Source organism: Artemia sp. Qi Xiang Cuo, chromosome 16 (assembly GCF_049724085.1).
Source record: "Artemia sp. Qi Xiang Cuo chromosome 16, ASM4972408v1, whole genome shotgun sequence".
Taxonomy (NCBI): Eukaryota; Metazoa; Arthropoda; class Branchiopoda; order Anostraca; family Artemiidae; genus Artemia; species Artemia sp. Qi Xiang Cuo.
This window is the reverse complement of record NC_142809.1, coordinates 53,279,625-53,301,849: the sequence shown is the minus strand read 5'-3', so window position 1 is coordinate 53,301,849 and position 22,225 is coordinate 53,279,625. Positions and strand designations below refer to the sequence as shown.

Below are 22,225 nucleotides of genomic sequence, written 5' to 3'. Positions count from 1 at the left end.
AAATATATTACTAATATTTTTTTCTGTTTTATTCCCATAATCCAAAATTAATTTATTAAAATTATACAAAAATCCTGTCTTAACAGAATTAGGAAGAGATCTTCATTCTTGAGTTGACGGCTACATAGAGGACTGTCAAAGAAACAACTGTTGCAGCAAATTCAGCATTGACCCATGGACCAGTGTAGGACCCCTAAAAAAGAAATTAGCTCAATTAAGAGATATTTTTTTTGCAGCACTTTCAGAACTGATCATTAGGGTGCAGGACTATCAAAATTGAATTTGGGGGAAACTTCTTGTAATTTAAACAGAAGAAATCTAAAAGATACTTAATAACAAAGCTTAGACATAAAAAAAACATTGTACCAGACAGTCTATAAGCCAGAGGTGCGAACAATATTTTTGTCATAATTACTGAAAGTATCCTTGAAGTAAATACCCTCTGCACATACGCCCACTAAATCAAAACCCACTAAAAGACTTAGGAGTACAGGAGTTTCAGTCATGGAGTATGGCGATACTTATAGGCCATTTGTAACCTTCAAAGTCCAGAGCTAACTTCATAATTCTAAGGAAGTCTAAGATGACAAAACTAGTAGCCAAGAGAATTTTTCAACTTGGGAGGTTTTCAAACATTAGCTAAGATATATAAAACGGTCCATTTATTGTGTGCAATGGCAAAAGCAAGAATGAGAGAAGCAAATTTGCACAGAGCAGAGTTAAAAGGGTTCCAGAGTTTCAGACCAGAGTTAAATGGGAAGGTTGAAAGTATTCATGTCATCTTTTGCAATATTAAGGAAACTTTTAGACTAATAAGTAGTAATCCATAAGACAACTGAAAAATAATTTATTTTTTATCTAATAAATATTATTAATTCTAACAGGTATATCAGATCCAAATTCAACAGTTGCAACAATATTATAATTACAGTAATCCAACTTGTACTTTGTGCAGATATTTTGACGATACAATACACTTAAACCTTCAAAACATTAAGTTTTTAATTCAAAAGAGTTTGATTAGTTTTTAATCCAAATGCAGTTTTAGGTAGTGGCATGTGCTAAACTAAAAAATAAATAAATAAATAAACCTTTGTAAAAAAATCAGCACAAAGCTAAATACACAGCACCAAACAGCTTAGGTAGGTGTAGCTTTCTTTAGAAAGTGTGTTCGTAACCCAACAGACTGTTAATGGTTGAATTTTTACAGATAAAAAGAACCAAAAAAATTAAGTAATTAATTTTGCTGATCTATTTTCATGGTTCAATGGGGCAACACTGACAAAAATATGGTTCTTCCTCAAAAGCTTCATATTTTTTAAGAAAAACAAAATAATTTTAGAAAATTTGCGGTTTTCAGGTATAACAGGTTCAGTTAGAAATTTTTTGAGGTAGAAACTGAGGTAGAAACAATCCACACATGGCATTTGATTTCCCCTAAAGTTGGTATTTCAGAGTTTCTGAATTTGAGCCTTATTTCTATAGAAAGATACCTGAGCTTACTGATCACAAATCTAATATACGCATTAGCAGATGGTGTTTATTTTTCACCAGAGTTGGTATTATTGGTTTACAGTAGAGTAAAGCTACATATGAAAGCAATATTTGAAACTTCTTATATAAGAACATTTCTATTAATTGTGTGTTAGTCGTCTTGTAAAGACTTTTGTGGTGGAGGTGAGTGTGGGGAGGGGAGTATAAGGCTTAAATGAAAGTAACATTTAGACATGATATGGTTTTTTTTAACTGATGGAAGATTTAAGGAGCTTAGATAATTTAAATTATGCGATTTTTTTTACACAAAGGTTCTTAGGACATGGAGGATAAATTTTTGAAATAATTCAATATAATCATACAATATTAAAACTTGAATTTTTAACCCTCGCCTATGTAAACTTCGTTTAGTTTAAAGCTACCCAGTAAATACTATTAGGATTAGAAAACTTGCACAATTAAAAAAGGGGGTAAGCAGCTCCCCCACCCCAAATGATGGGTGATATCCATGAAAACTACACCATCAATTTCAATATGTCTAAGGGCCATTCAGAGGTTTCAATCTTCTGTCTAAAAAATGCAAAATTTTAGTTTTCAAAAAGAAAGATTTTCATTAATATATGTTTATTTGGATTGTTTTACCCATCAAGGTTAATAATTTAAACAGTGGTTGTAGATTGTTGGGAAAAAGATGAGCAGCATGGATGCATTAATTTGTTGACCATCCAAGATTAAAAGACACTGCATGGAGGAGATTTTCTTCTACTAGAGAGCATATGGATATTGACAGGGAGGAGCACGTTAGAAGGCCCATGATTTTTTTTTGTAATAAACATTAACCCAATGATTTTTTTTACTGCAAATATGCAAACTAGTTATAAACCAAAATTATTGTGCGTGAATTTTTTGTTGCGCTTTTGATATCTCCTAAAGAGAGACTACCTTCTATTAAAATTTCAGTTCTATTGGATAAAAATGTGTCAAACTTTAAGTACCCTCTCCCCCAACTTTACTCCCCCCAGAAAAATTCCAAGTTCCCATGTCCTAAGGAACATATCACCTAAAAGATTAAGTTGATTAGCCCTGCTGTTGCCAAGATATATAGTTCTTCTGCACTGTTCTTCTACTTCTGAAAAGCAGCACTTAGAATCTAAATCAGTATCCTTTCCGCTTTGAAGGAATTTCGCCGCTTTCTTTTCATCCTTTTCTTCCTCTTCTTGTGTTCCCAAAGGAAGGCAACATAAAGCATTAAAGACCTCTCAGATGGCACTTATCCATCCTGTCTCCAGAAGCTTAAAATACCATCCCTGACATATGAGTCATATCATTGCAAACAAGGCAAAGTGAAAACAATATACATAAGCTTTTCAAGAAACCCTTTACTAGAATGCAACTACTGCTGCAACCATGACAAAAAAGCACCAGAAAAAGGAACAAAGCTTCTTCAATAGAGTTGTCAACTAGTGGAGCTCCCTTAATGTGAAAAGTGACCTCTACCAGCGTGTATGCATCCATGTCATTGTTTACAGGGAGTGGCTCAACAAATTGTGGTAAACCCATTACACAATGGAATATTAGCCAATTACCATAACTGAAGCTGGAGGAAACAGGTTTCGTCCTATTGCTAGGAAGTGTGATTTAAGCTAGAACTATAATAGTAACCAAGACCCAGGGACAAGACTGCATCCCAAATTACAATACAGAAGAGAGTAACAGGTGGTTTTGCATCTTTTAAACATAGGAGCAAGTTGGACATAAAAATTAATTATTAAATAAAAAGGAAAATACAGGAGGCTCATAATGCTCTAGTGCGTCTCCCTTTTAGATTACAAAACTTGCAATAAATTTGCCCTGACAAAAATGTATATTTTTTATTTTAAAGATTAAAGACAGTTTGAAAAAGGAATTTTTGATGGAAAAAAAAAAAAAAAAAAAAAAAAACAGTAACCATACGTTCTTTTTAGTCAATGGCAATCAAAATGTGAACTTTATCAAAACGTCTGGATTATGAGCCTAGATAAAAAAAAAATATATAATTTTTTTCAGAATTGCAAACTTAGTGAACAGACCTGTAACAAAGAAGTGGCGTCATCACAAAGTGCAAAATATTGGCTATTTTGTGCTGTAAAATAAAAATTTTAGCCCAAACAGTGCCAAAATACCATCAAACAAAAATTCTCAGATAGCCAGTTGGTGATTCAAGTGCCCCTAGACATATATACAGTCCACATACAGAATGGTTATTATATGCTATTCATACTGTAATTCTAAGCAGCATACAGTATTTACAGCTGAAAATAATTTTCTCTACATAATCCCTAGATTTCATCTGAGGAACTTACTGGGTGATGAACTGATAATACTGCAGTGGGTTGAAACGAAGACGCATCTCCACCTCTCTGAGCTTTTCTGTAAGCTGAATAATTGTCTTCATCAAATAGGTTAATCTTAATTTCGCCTTTTGGTGCTTTTTTAACTTCTTCACTCCAGCCAATTAAATAGCCACCAGATGACGGCTTGCTAACTGCCAATGGAATTCCATTCAACTCGGCATAAAGAGGAATCTAGAATAAAGATTTATCACCAGTAGCAAATTGGTCATATATGTACATTGCAGGGGATTGGAGACAATTTCAATTCAATAAATAGATTGTCAACAGCAATTCATTTCAAGCAAAATACAAGCATATGTCAAGCATAAGCTAAAATTCCCAACACCTCCTCAAAGATGAACAATTTGTAGAATAATTATTAAAATTATGTTTGTTGGTGGTCTTACAGATAGACTTGGATTGGTTTTTGTAAAACTCATGGCAGATCCCTAGCTACCCCCCTCCCTACCTCCATAGCTAAGACTCTGTAGATGCGACATGCGATAAACCTGCAATATTTTACAAATCTTGAGAGTTCAAGAAAGTCAGTCCCAGAGTCCCTGGCCCTTCCTGTGTGTCCTAAGTGAGCATTAGCATTTTTACCTTTCAACAATTTTACAGTTCTTTTTTTCCCCTAGAAAGCAATTTAGCCGAATTTTACAGTTCTTTTTTTCCCCTAGAAAACATTTTAGCCGAATCTGCTTAAAGAAACTCGTCAGCTGAAATGTCTAATTTGACAAATTGAACATTTTTTTTTGACAAGACAATATGAAAAAAAACTTGCTACTACCAGCACCTGGCTACAAAGAAGGGCTTCTTGCTTCAATTTATTGTTTATACCTTTAGGCTTGTGTGAAGTCTAATGTATTTTAAATCTGATGATTTACTTAGCAGATCAGTATTATAAAGAAAATATTAGTCTATTCATTAAGATACATTAATAGGCCCTTAAAACTAGGAAGGTTGGTTGCAATCGAATATACATATGCAAAGCTTTTTTGCTTGGACAAGGGGAGGGGAGCAAATTTGAAAAATTAAAAGCAGTATGAATCTATGAAACATGTTTACATGGAACAAAAAATGGGTTACATTTCTTTTAAATGCATCAAAAATTTGTTTATATTCATTTTCGTTGCGTTTTTACGAGTTGGACAGAAATTTCAGTTGGGAGGGGGGTTCAGACCCCCTAACCTACTCGCCCTGGATGCGACCTTGCATGCATGATTACAATTATGGATTTTAAATTTATACAACCAAAACCAAATTTGATCACAATAGTTCAGACAAAATCATCCAGCAAAACAGACATTATAAGGAAACTAGATAAATTTTTTTTACCTAACTTTGTTGATTCACTGGGCTAGAGATCTTTCTTTGTTAAGCAAAAAAGTGGCGGGTGTAAAATGGGTGGCTTGGTGCTGCGGTGAGTTGTTAGTAGTAGTAGTAGTAAGCAAAAAAAAAAAAAAAAAAAAAAAAAAAGAAAAGAAAAATCCAATTCAAATTGTCAAAATACTGAGCACTAATTTTAACTTTTGCAACTACACAATCATAACTAACACTCCAATTACCATTACTAACAACTCACTCCACCACCAAGCCACTTAATGCTAGAATAACTGTGCATGCCCCTCACTAATAAATAAAAACAAACCAACAAAAACAAACATTGTCCAGTTATAGCAATCATTCTCTTATTGATTCATTTGACTTGTTTCATAATAATGTTGCTGATTAAGGTGTTCTGCAGACAACAAAATTTATAACTCAAGAACAAAATCATCATATTCAGTAAAACCAAAATTTTGTAGAGGTTCTGCAATTTAGCACAATTTTTCTGGTCTTTGGAATGATCTACATGGAGACTCTGCAACTCCCTGCTGCTTACCAACAGAAAATCCACTTGATCAACAAGAAGACTAGATTTTGACCAATTAATAGGACAAATTTGACCAATTAATAGGCCAGCACTTTCCCTGAGAGCAATATTATCTCAAGAATGAAATTATCCTATCTGCTTTCTTGTTTTCACTATCATTAAAAGTCGAATTTAAATTTAGCTGATACAATTTTAGTAACTGGACTATGGAGCTTTGGAAAGGGGTGTTCAAAAGATTTCATTTGTGTTTTTCTTGGAATGTGTTTTTGAACAGTCACATAATTTGGCTCTCATGTTCCAAATTCTGATTATAAAGTCTTGGAGCGTTCTTGCAATAGCTTTCTTAAAAAAAGTTATGTTTTAAGCGGAATTTGCACAGTGTAATTGTATCATGAATGTAACAAATTTACTTAATTCTCAATAGAATTTTAATCCTAAAAAAAAGTGTGAGACAAAAATGTGACAAACGCACCAATAATTGACCAAGGACAAGTTATATTTTTAAAAAAGGTAAAAAATAATGTAAAAAAATGAAAGGGCCAGAATTTTTTTTTGGGGGGGGGGGGGCGCAGTTCATGTCCCTGTTTCTAGATAATAGGTTAAAAAATTGGCATTGAGCTTGACAAGATTCCAAAACAATAATATAAAACACTTTCAAATTCACTATTTACTTTTAAAAACTTTAAATTATAGTTCAACAATTCAACATTATTGTTCTTGTAATTAATGGAATGACCTTGTATGAAATTATCAAGATTTGGATCCTGATTCATTGTCCTATCCCTAGAAATTTTAATTAAAGTCACACCATGCTTTGTGTGAGACTTCTTAAGAGACAAACAATCATGTGTATTTGACAACATAAAAATCTATAAAAAGCAAAATCTATATTGCAAATATGCAATGAGTCTAAACATTTTGTTTCTACAAGGTTACTAAAGGATATATTTTGTTATATATTTTATTCCAGAGTGAACAACAGCTTTGAACAAAGTATCAAAAGAAGCACTTTTGAGAGGAAAGAAAGACATTAAAAGGTTCTTTGCTGCCTCAGGGTAAAACAAAAGAAGAATATTAAGAAAAAATATATAGAAGTGTAAAGAAGAAGAAGAATAAAGAAGGGTAATAAAAAGAAGAAGAACATAAACAAAAACAGGCCAAAAACAGAGATTTGCAGCTAAACTATTTTAAAAACTTGAAAATTTTTGCAAATAACCATAGAGCAATAAGAATGTAAATTAAGTTATAAAGAAATAATAAATCAATATAAAATAAAAATTTAACATCATAATAAAACAGCATTTGCATAAACATTATTGTATAAATATTTTCATGTACTTAAAACATTCTGAGGAAGGGTGATTGTAGCATTATTTCATTGCATTTTACAGATTTTCATATATTTTAATAATGGAATATAATAATGAAGTTAGACAAGGTCCAAAGACCTATGCAGTAGCCTAAACAAAGTGAAGACCAAAGTCTTATCTTGCAAGGGCCAAAGGCACAAGCAATTGTGGAAGGAAGGTAGGAAAAGAGCCATCTTTGCTCAACTTAAAGTACTGTTAAACCCAGCTAATTTACCCTAATATTCAATAAATAGAACTTACATCAACAGTATTGTCACAGCTCAAAGAAAACTTTACAACATAGCCAATATGAGTGAGAACAGTGCCATCTAATGTTGAAAAGGACTGCGAGGAAAGTTGAGGGTTCTTACATTCTTCAGCTGTAATAATTCAAGCAAGTTTAGCACAGTCACTATTATATAGGTGTACAGGGATATTCAGGGAAAAACATCCCCTAAAAAGTATCCAAAAACAAAGGGATAATGTTTATGGCCAAAATATTTACAGAGTTGTCAATTTGGGGGAAGGGGGGTCATAAAGTGTCTGATCATGCATATACTGAGAAAAATAATTCTGAATTTTAGAAAATTATTTGACTTAAACATGACTTTCCCAGCATAGATTCTAATAACTAATCAGCTGATTGCCAATTTATTAATTAGAATTGCATTTGACATTTTGTGCTTTTGAAACTCCAGCATATATGGTAATATTTAACTTTTCTTTACATTTAATTCAGACATGCATGCCAGGAGCATGGGCGCCCATAAGCTGAATTCCAGGGGGGGGGGCAAACATTGTCTAATTTGCAATTTTATGCTATATAATAGAAATATACGGACACAAATATAAAAACAAGGCAGCATCATTCAGCCAGGGGGGGGGGGTGCCCCCCACCCTTATGGTTGCCCAAGGCTAGGAGTAAAAGATAATGAAGTTGGGGGCAACCCCAGAAATGTCAAGAATTTTGCTATTTGCCAATAATTTTTAATTTTCCTATGAAATTTCCTTTTTTTCAAGGCCTTTTCCACTCCCATAACTGGAAGGAATTTCTCAATATACACACCATATGGTAAATACTTGTAATCATAGTTGTAACAAGTACATCAGTAACAAATAATTAAAAATGTGTAGGCTTATTATTCATTAGGCACCTGAAGAAAAATGCACAGAAAATCTGAAGTACATGATTTGCAACTAAGTAACACTTGTAGCACTTGTTTCCTCTAGCTTTATATTGCCTGATCAAGTTTTTGGTACAGTATGTTATTTCTCTGCCACCCTGTGACTTTAATGTCTCCACAAAAAGCACAAACTTGCAATCATTTCACAGCTGACATTCAGCTTTGTCTATACACCAAGCTAAATTTTTGAAATTTACTTAGCATTTAGTTTCAGATTGAAACATACATTGAAATATACAAATACAGGATGAATTGTCTGTTTTTTAGGCAAGTTTAGATCATACTAAACAAATAAGCCTAATGATATAGGTGTCTGAAAGGAGGAGGGGATGACCATTTACCAGATATTTTCTTTATGTTTCAAGCATAATTTTTCCTTGTTTCAATGTTGCCTTCCCCATTTACCCCCAAATGAATTTCAGCATATATGCCTGATTCAATCAATAGTTGCTACCACAGTTGTAAGCAGTAAGTACTTTGGAAAAATGTACTTTTCAAATGTAGATTTCATTTCCAACAAATGAAGATACAAAAAAAGTATTTTTAAGGTAAAAAAAAGCTGTTTTTAAAGTCAAAAACCTTTTTTTTATGTAAAAAAAAATGAAAACATCCAAAAAACTACCTCAAAACCTAGGGAGAAGGGAAAATTGCCCCCCCCCCAACACACACACACACTTGGTGCTCTACTACACTATAACCCATATCAAGACAAAACCAAATACATAGAATTTTAAGCAAAAGTTAGATACCCTTAATCAAGACTTAACAGCATATATGTACAGGGTTCTTACTTTCTAAACTGAAATTTTTGCTTTGAACATAATTGACAATTAAAATACTAAACATTGCAAATGAATATAAATTCAACAAAACACCAAACACAGAAGAGGGAGATTTCATTCTCAACAAATGAAGATACAAAAAGGGTGTTTTTTAAGGTAAAAAAGGTGTATTTTTTTAAATTAAAAAGCATTTTTTTCAATTTAAAAAAAATGAAAACATCCAAAAAAGCTTACCTTTCATAACCTTGGGGGACGGGATAATTGCCCCCCCCCCCACACACACTTGGGGCTCCTGTCTAGTACACTATATAACCCATATCAAGGCAAAACGAAATACATAGAATTTTAAGCAAAAGTTTGATACCCTTAATCAAGACATAACATTTTTGCTTTGACCATAATTGACAATTAAAATACTAAACATAGCAAATGGATATAAATGTTAAGTAAGTAAAATAAAACTAGACATTTAATTGATAGTTTTTATTTCAGTATTGTATTCTAAAACTTCCTACCATGCATTGCTGAGGCAAGCCTAGTCTGTTTAAAAAGTACTTGCATAACTAGAATAGAAAAAAGAGCATGATGTAAGTCCTATTTAGTTCCAATAAATAAGTGACATCCAATATACAATATAAGAATAAAGAATCTTTCCTATAGACTATGTTGATATAAAATATCTCCTGTTTGGCATCCTGGTATCTCCACCAGGATACCAGAAAGAATATGGGCAGTCCAAAAAGATGCCTAAGAAGTATTTTCAATGAGGATAAAGTCCCTTATATCTCTCTTCTTTGAAGAGCCAATCTGATCATCCTCAAGGAAAGGAGAACACCAATTTCCTTGCATTTCAAAAACAACACCCTCCACAACCCCAGATAAGTTACCTTTTCCTTAGTCAATTTTCCCTCCTTCAGCCTTGCCTCCCCTATTCTTCTTCAGCAAAAATCCCCCTTCTTACCCCAGCAAAACTGTGTACCAAAAGATATAGAAGGACTTGTCCCTTACATAGTCAGCATGTTAAATGCATGAGATCCCCCCCCCTCCTTTTTTACTTACAGCTGTTAAATGTTTAATTTACTAACTTATTTTTTTTTAATTGAATAGTGTTTTGTAGGTTTAAGTGCAAGACAAAATTACCCTTTTGTGTTTTTTATTTTTATTTCAACTTATTCCTTTTTTAATTCTGCAATTTTTTTTTATTATATGACATTTTCATTTAACATTTAACAATGAAATTTTTGTGAAGGGTTTTTTGCTTGCAGTTTTACGAGTCGAAAAAATATTTTGACTTTCCTTGTTGATGAAGTTGGGTGACTACAATTTGACCTATCCAAGAGCAAACTGTGAACTGTGCCAAGGACCGAACCCAACATTTCGTTGTGTGTTTGAGTGTGTGCGCGTGTGTGTGTGTGTGTGTGTGGGGGGGGGGGGGGTTAACAATGTAATTTTTGTGAAGGGTTTTTTGCTTGCAGTTTTACGAGTCGAAAAAATATTTTGACTTTCCTTGTTGATGAAGTTGGGTGACTACAATTTGACCTATCCTGCTTAGGGTTTCTGACCATGGTGATTCCAATAGTGCAATTTTAATTTCCAATGAACCTTAAATGGAAATTCGAAGAAGCAAAAACACTGATAGGCTAATTTCTGAAGAGAAGTTCAAAATTGTTTGCTCCATTGCGGTATAAAAATTGCAACAATAATAATATGATAAGATGATAATATGATAATATATAATATAATAATAATAATATAATAATATGAATTTCCGTAATTTATATTAAGTACATATCTCAAATCCTTTAGTGTCTTTCAGTTTAATAATATATTTCATGAATCTAATTGATTTTTTTTATCTGCAACTCCTCAAAGATGCTAAGGATAAATTCCGCCTTGCACTCTTTATGACAGCCTAATTTTGACGAAGATCCTTTTGTAAGGTTGATTGTGTATATTTTCAAAACCTAAAAATGAACCAAAGCCTTATCCAGGATTTTGTTCGAGGAGGGGAATACCAAAAACCTAACAAAAAACGCAAAAAAATGTGTTTTAATGCATTTTTGTTACGTTTTGACGAGTCGGACAAACATTTTTTTGTGGGGGGGGGGAGGGCTCAAATCCAAAGCCGTGTCCTCTTTGGACACGGCCTCGAAACGAACAGAAATTAATCTAAAAAAGGACAATTTTTCTGAAAGTTTTCTAACTAATTTGCCCTAGTAGGGGCAACCTTTTTAAAGAACGAATGAAACTAAAGAGTTAAGTTGAATTTAAAACGAAAAAAATGTATTATTAGAATTCCAAAAAGCTAGCGCTGTACTTAAAAGTATGCTTGTTGGAAATTTTTAGAGAATTAAATTGTTAGTCAAATTTATAAGCTTTGTGTTTTCAGTAAAGCGCTTTTCCAACATGGTTCAAGCTTGGCCAAATAATTTTAATTTTCCTATGAAATTTCCTTTTTTTCAAGGCCTTTTCCACTCCCATAACTGGAAGGAATTTCTCAATATACACACCATATGGTAAATACTTGTAATCATAGTTGTAACAAGTACATCAGTAACAAATAATTAAAAATGTGTAGGCTTATTATTCATTAGGCACCTGAAGAAAAATGCACAGAAAATCTGAAGTACATGATTTGCAACTAAGTAACACTTGTAGCACTTGTTTCCTCTAGCTTTATATTGCCTGATCAAGTTTTTGGTACAGTATGTTATTTCTCTGCCACCCTGTGACTTTAATGTCTCCACAAAAAGCACAAACTTGTAATCATTTCACAGCTGACATTCAGCTTTGTCTATACATCAAGCTAAATTTTTGAAATTTACTTAACATTTAGTTTCAGATTGAAACATACATTGAAATATACAAATACAGGATGAATTGTCTGTTTTTTAGGCAAGTTTAGATCATACTAAACAAATAAGCCTAATGATATAGGTGTCTGAAAGGAGGAGGGGATGACCATTTACCAGATATTTTCTTTATGTTTCAAGCATAATTTTTCCTTGTTTCAATGTTGCCTTCCCCATTTACCCCCAAATGAATTTCAGCATATATGCCTGATTCAATCAATAGTTGCTACCACAGTTGTAAGCAGTAAGTACTTTGGAAAAATGTACTTTTCAAATGTAGATTTCATTTCCAACAAATGAAGATACAAAAAAAGTATTTTTAAGGTAAAAAAAAAAGCTGTTTTTAAAGTCAAAAACCTTTTTTTATGTAAAAAAAAAAGAAGAAAACATCCAAAAAACTACCTCAAAACCTAGGGAGAAGGGAAAATTGCCCCCCCCCCCCACACACACACACACACTTGGTGCTCTACTACACTATAACCCATATCAAGACAAAACCAAATATATAGAATTTTAAGCAAAAGTTAGATACCCTTAATCAAGACATAACATTTTTGCTTTGACCATAATTGACAATTAAAATACTAAACATAGCAAATGGATATAAATGTTAAGTAAGTAAAATAAAACTAGACATTTAATTGATAGTTTTTATTTCAGTATTGTATTCTAAAACTTCCTACCATGCATTGCTGAGGCATTGCTGAGGCAACACTGATAGGCTAATTTCTGAAGAGAAGTTCAAAATTGTTTGCTCCATTGCGGTATAAAAATTGCAACAATAATAATATGATAAGATGATAATATGATAATATAATAATATGAATTTCCGTAATTTATATTAAGTACATATCTCAAATCCTTTAGTGTCTTTCAGTTTAATAATATATTTCATGAATCTAATTGATTTTTTTTATCTGCAACTCCTCAAAGATGCTAAGGATAAATTCCGCCTTGCACTCTTTATGACAGCCTAATTTTGACGAAGATCCTTTTGTAAGGTCGATTGTGTATATTTTCAAAACCTAAAAATGAACCAAAGCCTTATCCAGGATTTTGTTCGAGGAGGGGAATACCAAAAACCTAACAAAAAACGCAAAAAAATGTGTTTTAATGCATTTTTGTTACGTTTTGATGAGTCGGACAAACATTTTTTTTTGTGGGGGGGGGGGGGGGGGGAGGGCTCAAATACAAAGCCGTGTCCTCTTTGGACACGGCCTCGAAACGAACAGAAATTAATCTAAAAAAGGACAATTTTTCTGAAAGTTTTCTAACTAATTTGCCCTAGTAGGGGCAACCTTTTTAAAGAACGAATGAAACTAAAGAGTTAAGTTGAATTTAAAACGAAAAAAATTGTGTTATTAGAATTCCAAAAAGCTAGCTCTGTACTTAAAAGTATGCTTGTTGGAAATTTTTAGAGAATTAAATTGTTAGTCAAATTTATAAGCTTTGTGTTTTCAGTAAAGCACTTTTCCAACATGGTTCAAGCTTGGCCAAATAATTTTAATTTTCCTATGAAATTTTCTTTTTTCAAGGCCTTTTCCACTCCCATACCTGGAAGGAATTTCTCAATATACACACCATATGGTAAATACTTGTAATCATAGTTGTAACAAGTACATCAGTAACAAATAATTAAAAATGTGTAGGCTTATTATTCATTAGGCACCTGAAGAAAAATGCACAGAAAATCTGAAGTAAATGATTTGCAACTAAGTAACACTTGTAGCACTTGTTTCCTCTAGCTTTATATTACCTGATCAAGTTTTTGGTTCAGTATGTTATTTCTCTGCCACCCTGTGACTTTAATGTCTCCACAAAAAGCACAAACTTGCAATCATTTCACAGCTGACATTCAGCTTTGTCTATACACCAAGCTAAATTTTTGAAATTTACTTAGCATTTAGTTTCAGATTGAAACATACATTGAAATATACAAATACAGGATGAATTGTCTGTTTTTTAGGCAAGTTTAGATCATACTAAACAAATAAGCCTAATGATATAGGTGTCTGAAAGGAGGAGGGGATGACCATTTACCAGATATTTTCTTTATGTTTCAAGCATAATTTTTCCTTGTTTCAATGTTGCCTTCCCCATTTACCCCCAAATGAATTTCAGCATATATGCCTGATTCAATCAATAGTTGCTACCACAGTTGTAAGCAGTAAGTACTTTGGAAAAATGTACTTTTCAAATGTAAATTTCATTTCCAACAAATGAAGATACAAAAAAAGTATTTTTAAGGTAAAAAAAAGCTGTTTTTAAAGTCAAAAACCTTTTTTTTTATGTAAAAAAAAAATATATGAAAACATCCAAAAAACTACCTCAAAACCTAGGGAGAAGGGATAATTGACCCCCCCCCCCACACACACACACTTGGTGATCCTGTCTACTACACTATAACCCATATCAAGACAAAACCAAATACATAGAATTTTAAGCAAAAGTTAGATACCCTTAATCAAGACTTAACAGCCTGCTGTTAAATAGAAGAAGAAGCATATATGTACAGGGTTCTTACTTTCTAAACTGAAATTTTTGCTTTGAACATAATTGACAATTAAAATACTAAACATTGCAAATGAATATAAATTCAACAAAACACCAAACACAGAAGAGGGAGATTTCATTCTCAACAATTGAAGATACAAAAAGGGTGTTTTTTAAGGTAAAAAAGGTGTATTTTTTAAATTCAAAAGCATTTTTTTTCAATTTAAAAAAATGAAAACATCCAAAAAAGCTTACCTTTCAGAACCTAGGGGGAAGGGATAATTGGGCCCCCCCCCACATACACTTGGTGCTCCTGTCTAGTACACTATATAACCCATATCAAGGCAAAACGAAATACATAGAATTTTAAGCAAAAGTTTGATACCCTTAATCAAGACATAACATTTTTGCTTTGACCATAATTGACAATTAAAATACTAAACACAGCAAATGGATATAAATGTTAAGTAAGTAAAATAAAACTAGACATTTAATTGATAGTTTTTATTTCAGTGTTGTATTCTAAAACTTCCTACCATGCATTGCTGAGGCAAGCCTAGTCTGTTTAAAAAGTACTTGCATAACTAGAATAGAAAAAAGAGCATGATGTAAGTCCTATTTAGTTCCAATAAATAAGTGACATCCAATATACAATATAAGAATAAAGAATCTTTCCTATAGTCTATGTTGATATAAAATATCTCCTGTTTGGCATCCTGGTATCTCCACCAGGATACCAGAAAGAATATGGGCAGTCCAAAAAGATGCCTAAGAAGTATTTTCAATGAGGATAAAGTCCCTTATATCTCTCTTCTTTGAAGAGCCAATCTGGTCATCCTCAAGGAAAGGAGAACACAAATTTCTTTGCATTTCAAAAACAACACCCTCCACGACCCCAGATAAGTTACCTTTTCCTTAGTCAATTTTCCCCCCTTCAGCCTTGCCTCCCTTATTCTACTTCAGCAAAAATCCCCCTTCTTACCCCAGCAAAACTGTGTACCAAAAGATATAGAAGGACTTGTCCCTTACATAGTCAGCATGTTAAATGCATGAGATCCCCCCCCTCCTTTTTTCCGTACAGCTGTTAAATGTTTAATTTACTAACTTATTTTTTTTTATTTGAATAGTGTTTTGTAGGTTTAAGTGCAAGACAAAATTACCCTTTTGTGTTTTTTATTTTTATTTCAACTTATTCCTTTTTTAATTCTGCAAGTTTTTTTTTATTGTATGACATTTTTTTTTACTGTTTTGACAACTGTGTTATTGTGCACTAAAGTGTGAATTCAGCCCACTTGGGTTTGTGATAGACATTTTTTAGAAACAAAAATCTTACTATATCTTGTATCTGCAGGTTAAAAAATTCTTCCAAAAGGGGTTAGAGACAAAACAGCCAGTACTAGACTGTTTGCAAAATTTGTGGTAATGGATTCCCTAAAACCATAGTACAACAATTGACTTTGGAGATCCTGGGAATTGACCATGGAAAATCACCCACATATTTTGGTCTCTTATACCTTAAATAGCGCTAGGAGCAATCTAAGAATTTCTCCTTGTAGAGCTCCAGAAAGATGACTAATTGTATGCAAGGGGCACTGGTGACCAGGTGAAAAAACTTATAGAAATTAAATAAAAAAAACAAGTTTTTTCAACTGAAAGTAAGGAGCAACATTAAAATTTAAAATAGACAGAAATTATTACATATATGAGGGGGTTTGCCCCCTTGCCAATACCTTGCTCTTTATGGTAAAGTTTGAATTTTGTTCTAATTCTTTAAGATTGACCCCAAAATCCAAAAGCCATTTAATTAGAATAAATAGCTCTTTTGAAAGTACTAAAACACTTAAGTGTAACAAATAAGGGATTGATGATGTGGCAAACCCCCTCATATACATAATAATTTCTGTGCATTTTAAGTTTTAATGTTGCTCCTTACTTTCAGTTGAAAAAACTTGTTTCTTTATGTAATTTCTGATTGTTTTTGAAATAATGCTGGGAAATCTGGTACCCCCTTCATGGAAAATTCTCTTTCCCAATGAAAAGATCCTCCAATGTAACCCCTCCCCCCCGCCTCTCCCCCCCAGAAAAAATCCCCTTGAAAACATCTATATACTGGATTTTTTATATTTATTATGCCAAAACAGGCAAAGGCTAGCCCTAGACCTGATAAGAGAGAGCTTTCCAAACCTCAAAAAAAGGGAAGAAATTGAAATTTGAGCTTAAAACAACTTTCTAGGGCCAAACATGGACTCTGACTGATACTTTTATTCTCTAATTTCCAAGAAAGCAAATAAAACCTAAATTGAATTATTTTCTTAGTTAATTTGATAGCTAGCCTAGGAAAAGATAAACAAATCGCTCAGTTGTCTTTTCCTAGACTATTGAAATACTCTTTCTATGCACAATACAAATTACCTTTGCAAATATATCCCTAGCCTAATGGAGCTAGATAAGGCCCTAGACTGTAGGCTATATAGAGAAGTTTGCTAATTTTGTGTTTTATTTTCAAGTTGGCTTTATTTGGCATTAAGACAAAGATTTTCAAGAAATAAACACCAAAAAATACTGCAAACCCACAAAATTAGGGTAAAATTCTAGACAAGCTACTTTTTGCTATCTGGGAAAGTGGTTAGGCAGTTGAAACTTTCAGGGTTGGATCTACAGACTTTTGTCTGTCCTGGGAAGGTATTTTAAAGTACCTACATCAAATCCTTCTATCTCTAGACGGCACTGAACTTAATTTTTTTTTTTATTGTATAAAAATGAAATCTTGCAAAATAGATATTCTGATTAAAGGAAAAAAAAAAAAAAAAAAAAAAAAATCAGCTTAACAACTTAGCTCCGTTTATGGGTTTTCATAGATCTACATATACATTTCCTAAATTCACAAAAAGATCTTTGATACAGCTTACAATTTTACTCAAATGACAAAAATTGTATTTTCAGAACTGAAACCAGAGAAAAAGAAACTAAAAACTGAAAAATAAGGTTTAACAATGCTTTATCTAAATTTCAATAGGTCAAGTAGGCAAATCTCAAAGATATAAAAATCAGAGGAGGGATAACAAAGTAGCTTGGCAATTCCTTCCCAGAGTATGTTTTTGACCCTAGATTTATTACTGAGAGTTTTAGGGTAAAACCCCTAGTACTTGGCCAGTTCCTAATCTAGGCCAGATATTCTGATTAAAAAGTATATTTCCTATACATACACAGCCTGCTCCTAATTTTGAACTATGTATGTATAGGGTTAGATAGTTAGGATTGGCTGATGGTTAGGAATAGACCAGTCAGGATTAACTGACTACAATCTTGGAAAACATCTGGTTTTGAACATTTGAATTTAGACAAAAATTAACTCTATACCCTAGCCTATTTAAATATAATTATTCTGTTTCACAATACTTTTCTTAGATTAAATCTATCCTAAGTTAACTAGGTCTGTGATTGGGATATATTTTTCTAACTTTAAGATCTTGTGTCAAAGATAAGACAACATTTTCTGAGATTAGGTTCAAGCTTTAAATGTGTGGCCAAGATTAGGCTCTACTGTTGTCTACTGTTTATACTTGAAATTGTGAGTGTTGTATCATTAGAATATTCAAGCTGATCACATACTTGTTAAAAATATTTTGAAATAGTCTTTACAATGGCAAAACACTTCACTTTCTAGGTAGTATAATAGAAATTTTAAAATGATTTAGCTGGCTGAGTACTGGGTATCTTACCCTATTTTACTAGCCTAACCACTTTTCAAGATAGGGTAAATTTCTAGGTTCATAATATGTAATACAATAATTGCTTCTGTTGCAAATTACATCTTGAGCCCTTAAAGGGGCCCTAAAGGTATTTCATTTTTGTAACCACATAAAGAAGTTATAACCTAACCTACAAAATACTCAATTTTCAATTCAAACCATTTTCCTACTGTTTCAAGTTTTTAAAATGCCAGTGACAAACATAGCACTGAATTTTGCAATTTGAAACTTTGCCATCAAGAACTCAGGGTATATATTTGCACATTAGGGGGGTGGGGGTAAAGCTTAAGGTAAATTTGCATTGGGCCATATTATTTAGCTGGGATGAAATTGAAAGCACCATTTGATGTTTTTTTATACTCTTTCATAATTCATATAAAATACCTTCAGGGCCCCTTTAAGGGTATCAAATGATGTTTTCATTTCATCCTAGCTAAATTATAGTGCCACCTAGAAATTTACCCAAGATAGAAAAAAGTAGTTTAATTTAGAAATGTGCCAACCTTAATCTTCAAACCTACAAATTAATTGAAAAAGCAAAATATTAGCCTACCAAATTTGGCTAGCCTACTTACCCAAAATTCAGACATGGATTAAGCCTAGGTCTTCAGCCCATAAAATTCTGATTATGGTATATTCCTAGCTTAAATTTTTTTTTAGCAATGATGGATATTGAAGAGCTCCCAAAGGTATTTCATTTTTGTAACCACACAAAGAAGTTATAACCTAACCTACAAAATACTGGATTTTCAATTCAAACCATTTTCCTAGTGTTTCAAGTTTTTCAAATGCCATTGATAAACATAGCACTGAATTTTGCAATGTGACACTTTACCATTGACAATTCATGGAATATTCCAATTCAGGGTATATATTTGCACATTTGGGGTAAAGTTTGAGGTAAATTTGCAGTGGGCCAAATAATTTAGCTAGGATGAAAGTGAAAACATCATTTGATGATTTTTATGCTTTTTTATAACTCTTATAAAATACCTTCAGGGCTTAATATGTAACTTGCAACAGAAGCAATTATTGTATTATGAAAGAGCATAAAAAAGCACCAAATGATGTTTTCACTTTCATCCTAGCTAAATTATAGGGATAAGGTTTATATTAAATGACTAATCAGATAGATAAAAAAAACATACCACTAGCATCAGAATTTCATCCTGAGTCCAAATATAATACTCATTTCTGTTGCAAATTCTCTCTTGTTTCAACCCATGTACCTGTAAATTCAATCAACTGTGACAAAACAAGAACTAGAAAAACAGTGACAGGCAGCAGAATACATTTGAAATATATAATTTTGGCTATATATTTGCACATTAGGGGGGTTTGGGGTTCATGCTCTGAATGCAATGTATAAATCTTTTGAAATTGCTGCTATAAATTGTTCTTATAGATAGCATTCATCCCGGCTGTTCAAGCATTTCAGCTGTCTGTCTGAGCATTCATCCCAACCAAGTCTATTGATTTTGAATTGAAGTTAGGTTCAATTCAATTTATTGAAAAAAAAAAAAAATAATGAAACATAACACCAATAATAATAAGGATCCTGGAAGCAAACTTGTTGAGGACCATAACAACAAAAAATTAAAAATGAACAAAAGAGAAAACATGGGTAAATTAAAGCAAATTGATTAAAAATTTTGAGATTTATAATATCAAAGTTTAGCAACATTGTTATACAGCGTGCAAAAACTTGTGGATAGCTTGATACTGGAGGGTATTATATTCCATTGAAGTATAGATTTACAAATAGGGGATTGCTGGGCAGAGCTAGAGACACACTTGGGGACAATAAAGGGACAGTTGGATGAACAGAGACATAGGCCTTCAGAATTATTGCAATTAAAATAAGATAATAATTGGGGGGGGGGGGAGGTTTTTATGGTAAGCAGAGTATGCAAGGGATAAATTTAATTTTTTAATGATTTGTTCAAAAGGGATAATACCAAAATTGGAGAACAAGTCCTGGGTGGGATATGGTCAGGGCAGCCAAAAAACTGCTTTGATGGCATGGTTTTGGGCAGATTTTAATTTTGTGGTAATTGAAGGATAAGTGTTGCCCCAAACAGATCGGCAGTATGAGATATATGGCTAAATAAAAGAGTAATAAAGGGTGACAAGGATATCAGGGGGAAGAAAATTATTCACACAATTAATCATGCTTACCTATTGCAAGATTATGGCTCTGATGTAGGAAACATGAGTTGCAAATGATAGGGAGGAGTCTATGTGGACACCAAGAAACTTGGCAACTTTGACCTGTGGGAGGAGATAGGTGGAATATTTTAGGCCAAGTGCTTGCTGAGCTTAATTTTTTTTGTAAGGTTGTATTAATATTTTGTATTTTTGCCACTGCTCATTAAAAAAACAGAATTAACAATGACTGGGATGAACACTATATAGAAAAACAATTTATAGCAGCAATTTCAAAAGATTTATGCATTGTGTTATAGGGTGGAAAAAATTGTAATTTTTTTCTTTTAAGTTGGAAAAAAGAGGAAAGACTTGATGATAAAGGTTCTCCCCTTGGATAATATGTTAACTAGGATCATTATATATATTTTAAAGTAAGAATTGTTTTCTTAACATGTCTCTTTATCAGAAGTCACAATTCTAAATAAATACCAAAATGAGTGTTATATTTGGACTCAGGATGAAATTCTGATGCTAGTGGTATGTTTTTTTTATCTATCTGATTAGTCTGTTAATATAAATCTTATCCAATCATAGAGCCACCTAGAAATTTACCCAAGATAGATATAGGCTAAGTAGTTTCATCTAAAATTTGCCTACCTTAAGTCTTCAAACATATAAATTAATCAAAAAATCAAAATATTAGCCAACCAGATTTGGCTAGCCTACCATGGGATACCACCATATGGCTAATTTGACAGTGTAGGCCCTATACAAATCTTAAAATTAGCCAACCAGCCAACCAATATTTTAAGCATAGGAGTCCAGCTGGACAAAAGGAAACATATTAAGAAAACAATTCTTACTCCATAATATGTAGAATAATTGGGAAATATCTACCAAATCATATTATTGAGTTAGGAATAAGGTGAATACACTATTTGGTGCCTTTTTTTATGCTGATTACAAATATAATAGCCTAAGCATTTTGGTAAAGTTCTACAAAATCATATTATTGAGTTAGGACTAAATAAATACACCATTTGATGCCTTTTTTTTATGCTGATTACAAATATAATAAGCATTTCTATCAGAAATGAATTTCAGCGCCCCCCCCCCTCTATAGGCTACCTAACCTAACCTAACCCTGAATTGGCATATATAGCCTAGGGGGGGGGGGCTGAAATTCATTTCTGATAGAAATGCTTATTATATTCATAATCAGCATAAAAAAAGGCATTGAATGGTGTAGCCTATTCACTTTAGTCCTAACTCAATAATATGATTTGGTAGATATTTACTGAATAATCTTAGGCCTAGTTAGCCTAAAACATTTTGCAGGGAGAGTGGCTTTATCTTCACTTCTTTGCTTGTTTTTCCAGTTTTTCTAAGAAATTCATGCATTTCTGAGAGCCTATATATTCACAGAATATATACCCCCACCTCCCTAATGTGTAAATATATAGCCTACCCAGAATTGCATCCTCAATCTAAATATAACATCCATTTGAATCACAAATGAACTTTACTACCATTTTAGCCATGCGGTGGATGTCCTCCAAGCTTAAAATTCTGTTTAGCAGTGATAGATATTGAAGAGCTTTCAATAGGCCTTACTTTTCTGGACTGTTAGCCTAATGTATTTTAAGAGGCCAAATCCCTTGCTATAGTTTCATCATTTAGCCTACCAAACAATTGAGGTTGTCTTTTGTTACCTGAAATTAATCCAAGTATAGTAAATAAAACACAAACTTTGACAAGCATTTTAAAACTATTCTTTTGTCAAACTATCCTTCCTATGAAAAACCGTGTAGGCTAGGCTAGTTCTCTGTCCACGTAGCGGCTTGACATAAATCTTTTCTTCTTTATTTGATTGTTATCATGTACTCTTACGCGAATGGAAATTTCAGCCGAAACAACTTTGAG

At 32.7% G+C, this 22,225-nt stretch overlaps 1 protein-coding gene across 1 annotated transcript; it reads right to left on the bottom strand.

Annotated features, from left to right (window-relative positions):
• Positions 1 to 14: 14 nt before the first annotated feature.
• Positions 15 to 22,153, bottom strand: Tapdelta (Translocon-associated protein delta). Its single transcript, XM_089102758.1, has 4 exons — positions 22,015 to 22,153; positions 7,353 to 7,471; positions 3,837 to 4,058; positions 15 to 193 (listed from the first exon to the last, which is right to left on the bottom strand). The coding sequence occupies exons 1-4, from the start codon at positions 22,061 to 22,063 to the stop codon at positions 89 to 91; spliced, it is 495 nt and encodes a 164-aa protein (XP_088958884.1). The 5' UTR covers positions 22,064 to 22,153; the 3' UTR covers positions 15 to 88.
• Between the last annotated feature and the right edge of the window lie 72 nt (positions 22,154 to 22,225).

Coding starts and splice junctions, on each gene's coding strand:
- Tapdelta (XM_089102758.1), bottom strand. CDS start 22,063: ATGCTTGTCAAAGTTTGTGTTTTATTTACTATACTTGGATTAATTTCA. Junction 7,472..22,014: donor TATACTTGGATTAATTTCAG/GTAACAAAAGAC, acceptor GAATTATTACAG/CTGAAGAATGTAAGAACCCT. Junction 194..3,836: donor TATTATCAGTTCATCACCCA/GTAAGTTCCTCA, acceptor TTTCTTTTTTAG/GGGTCCTACACTGGTCCATG.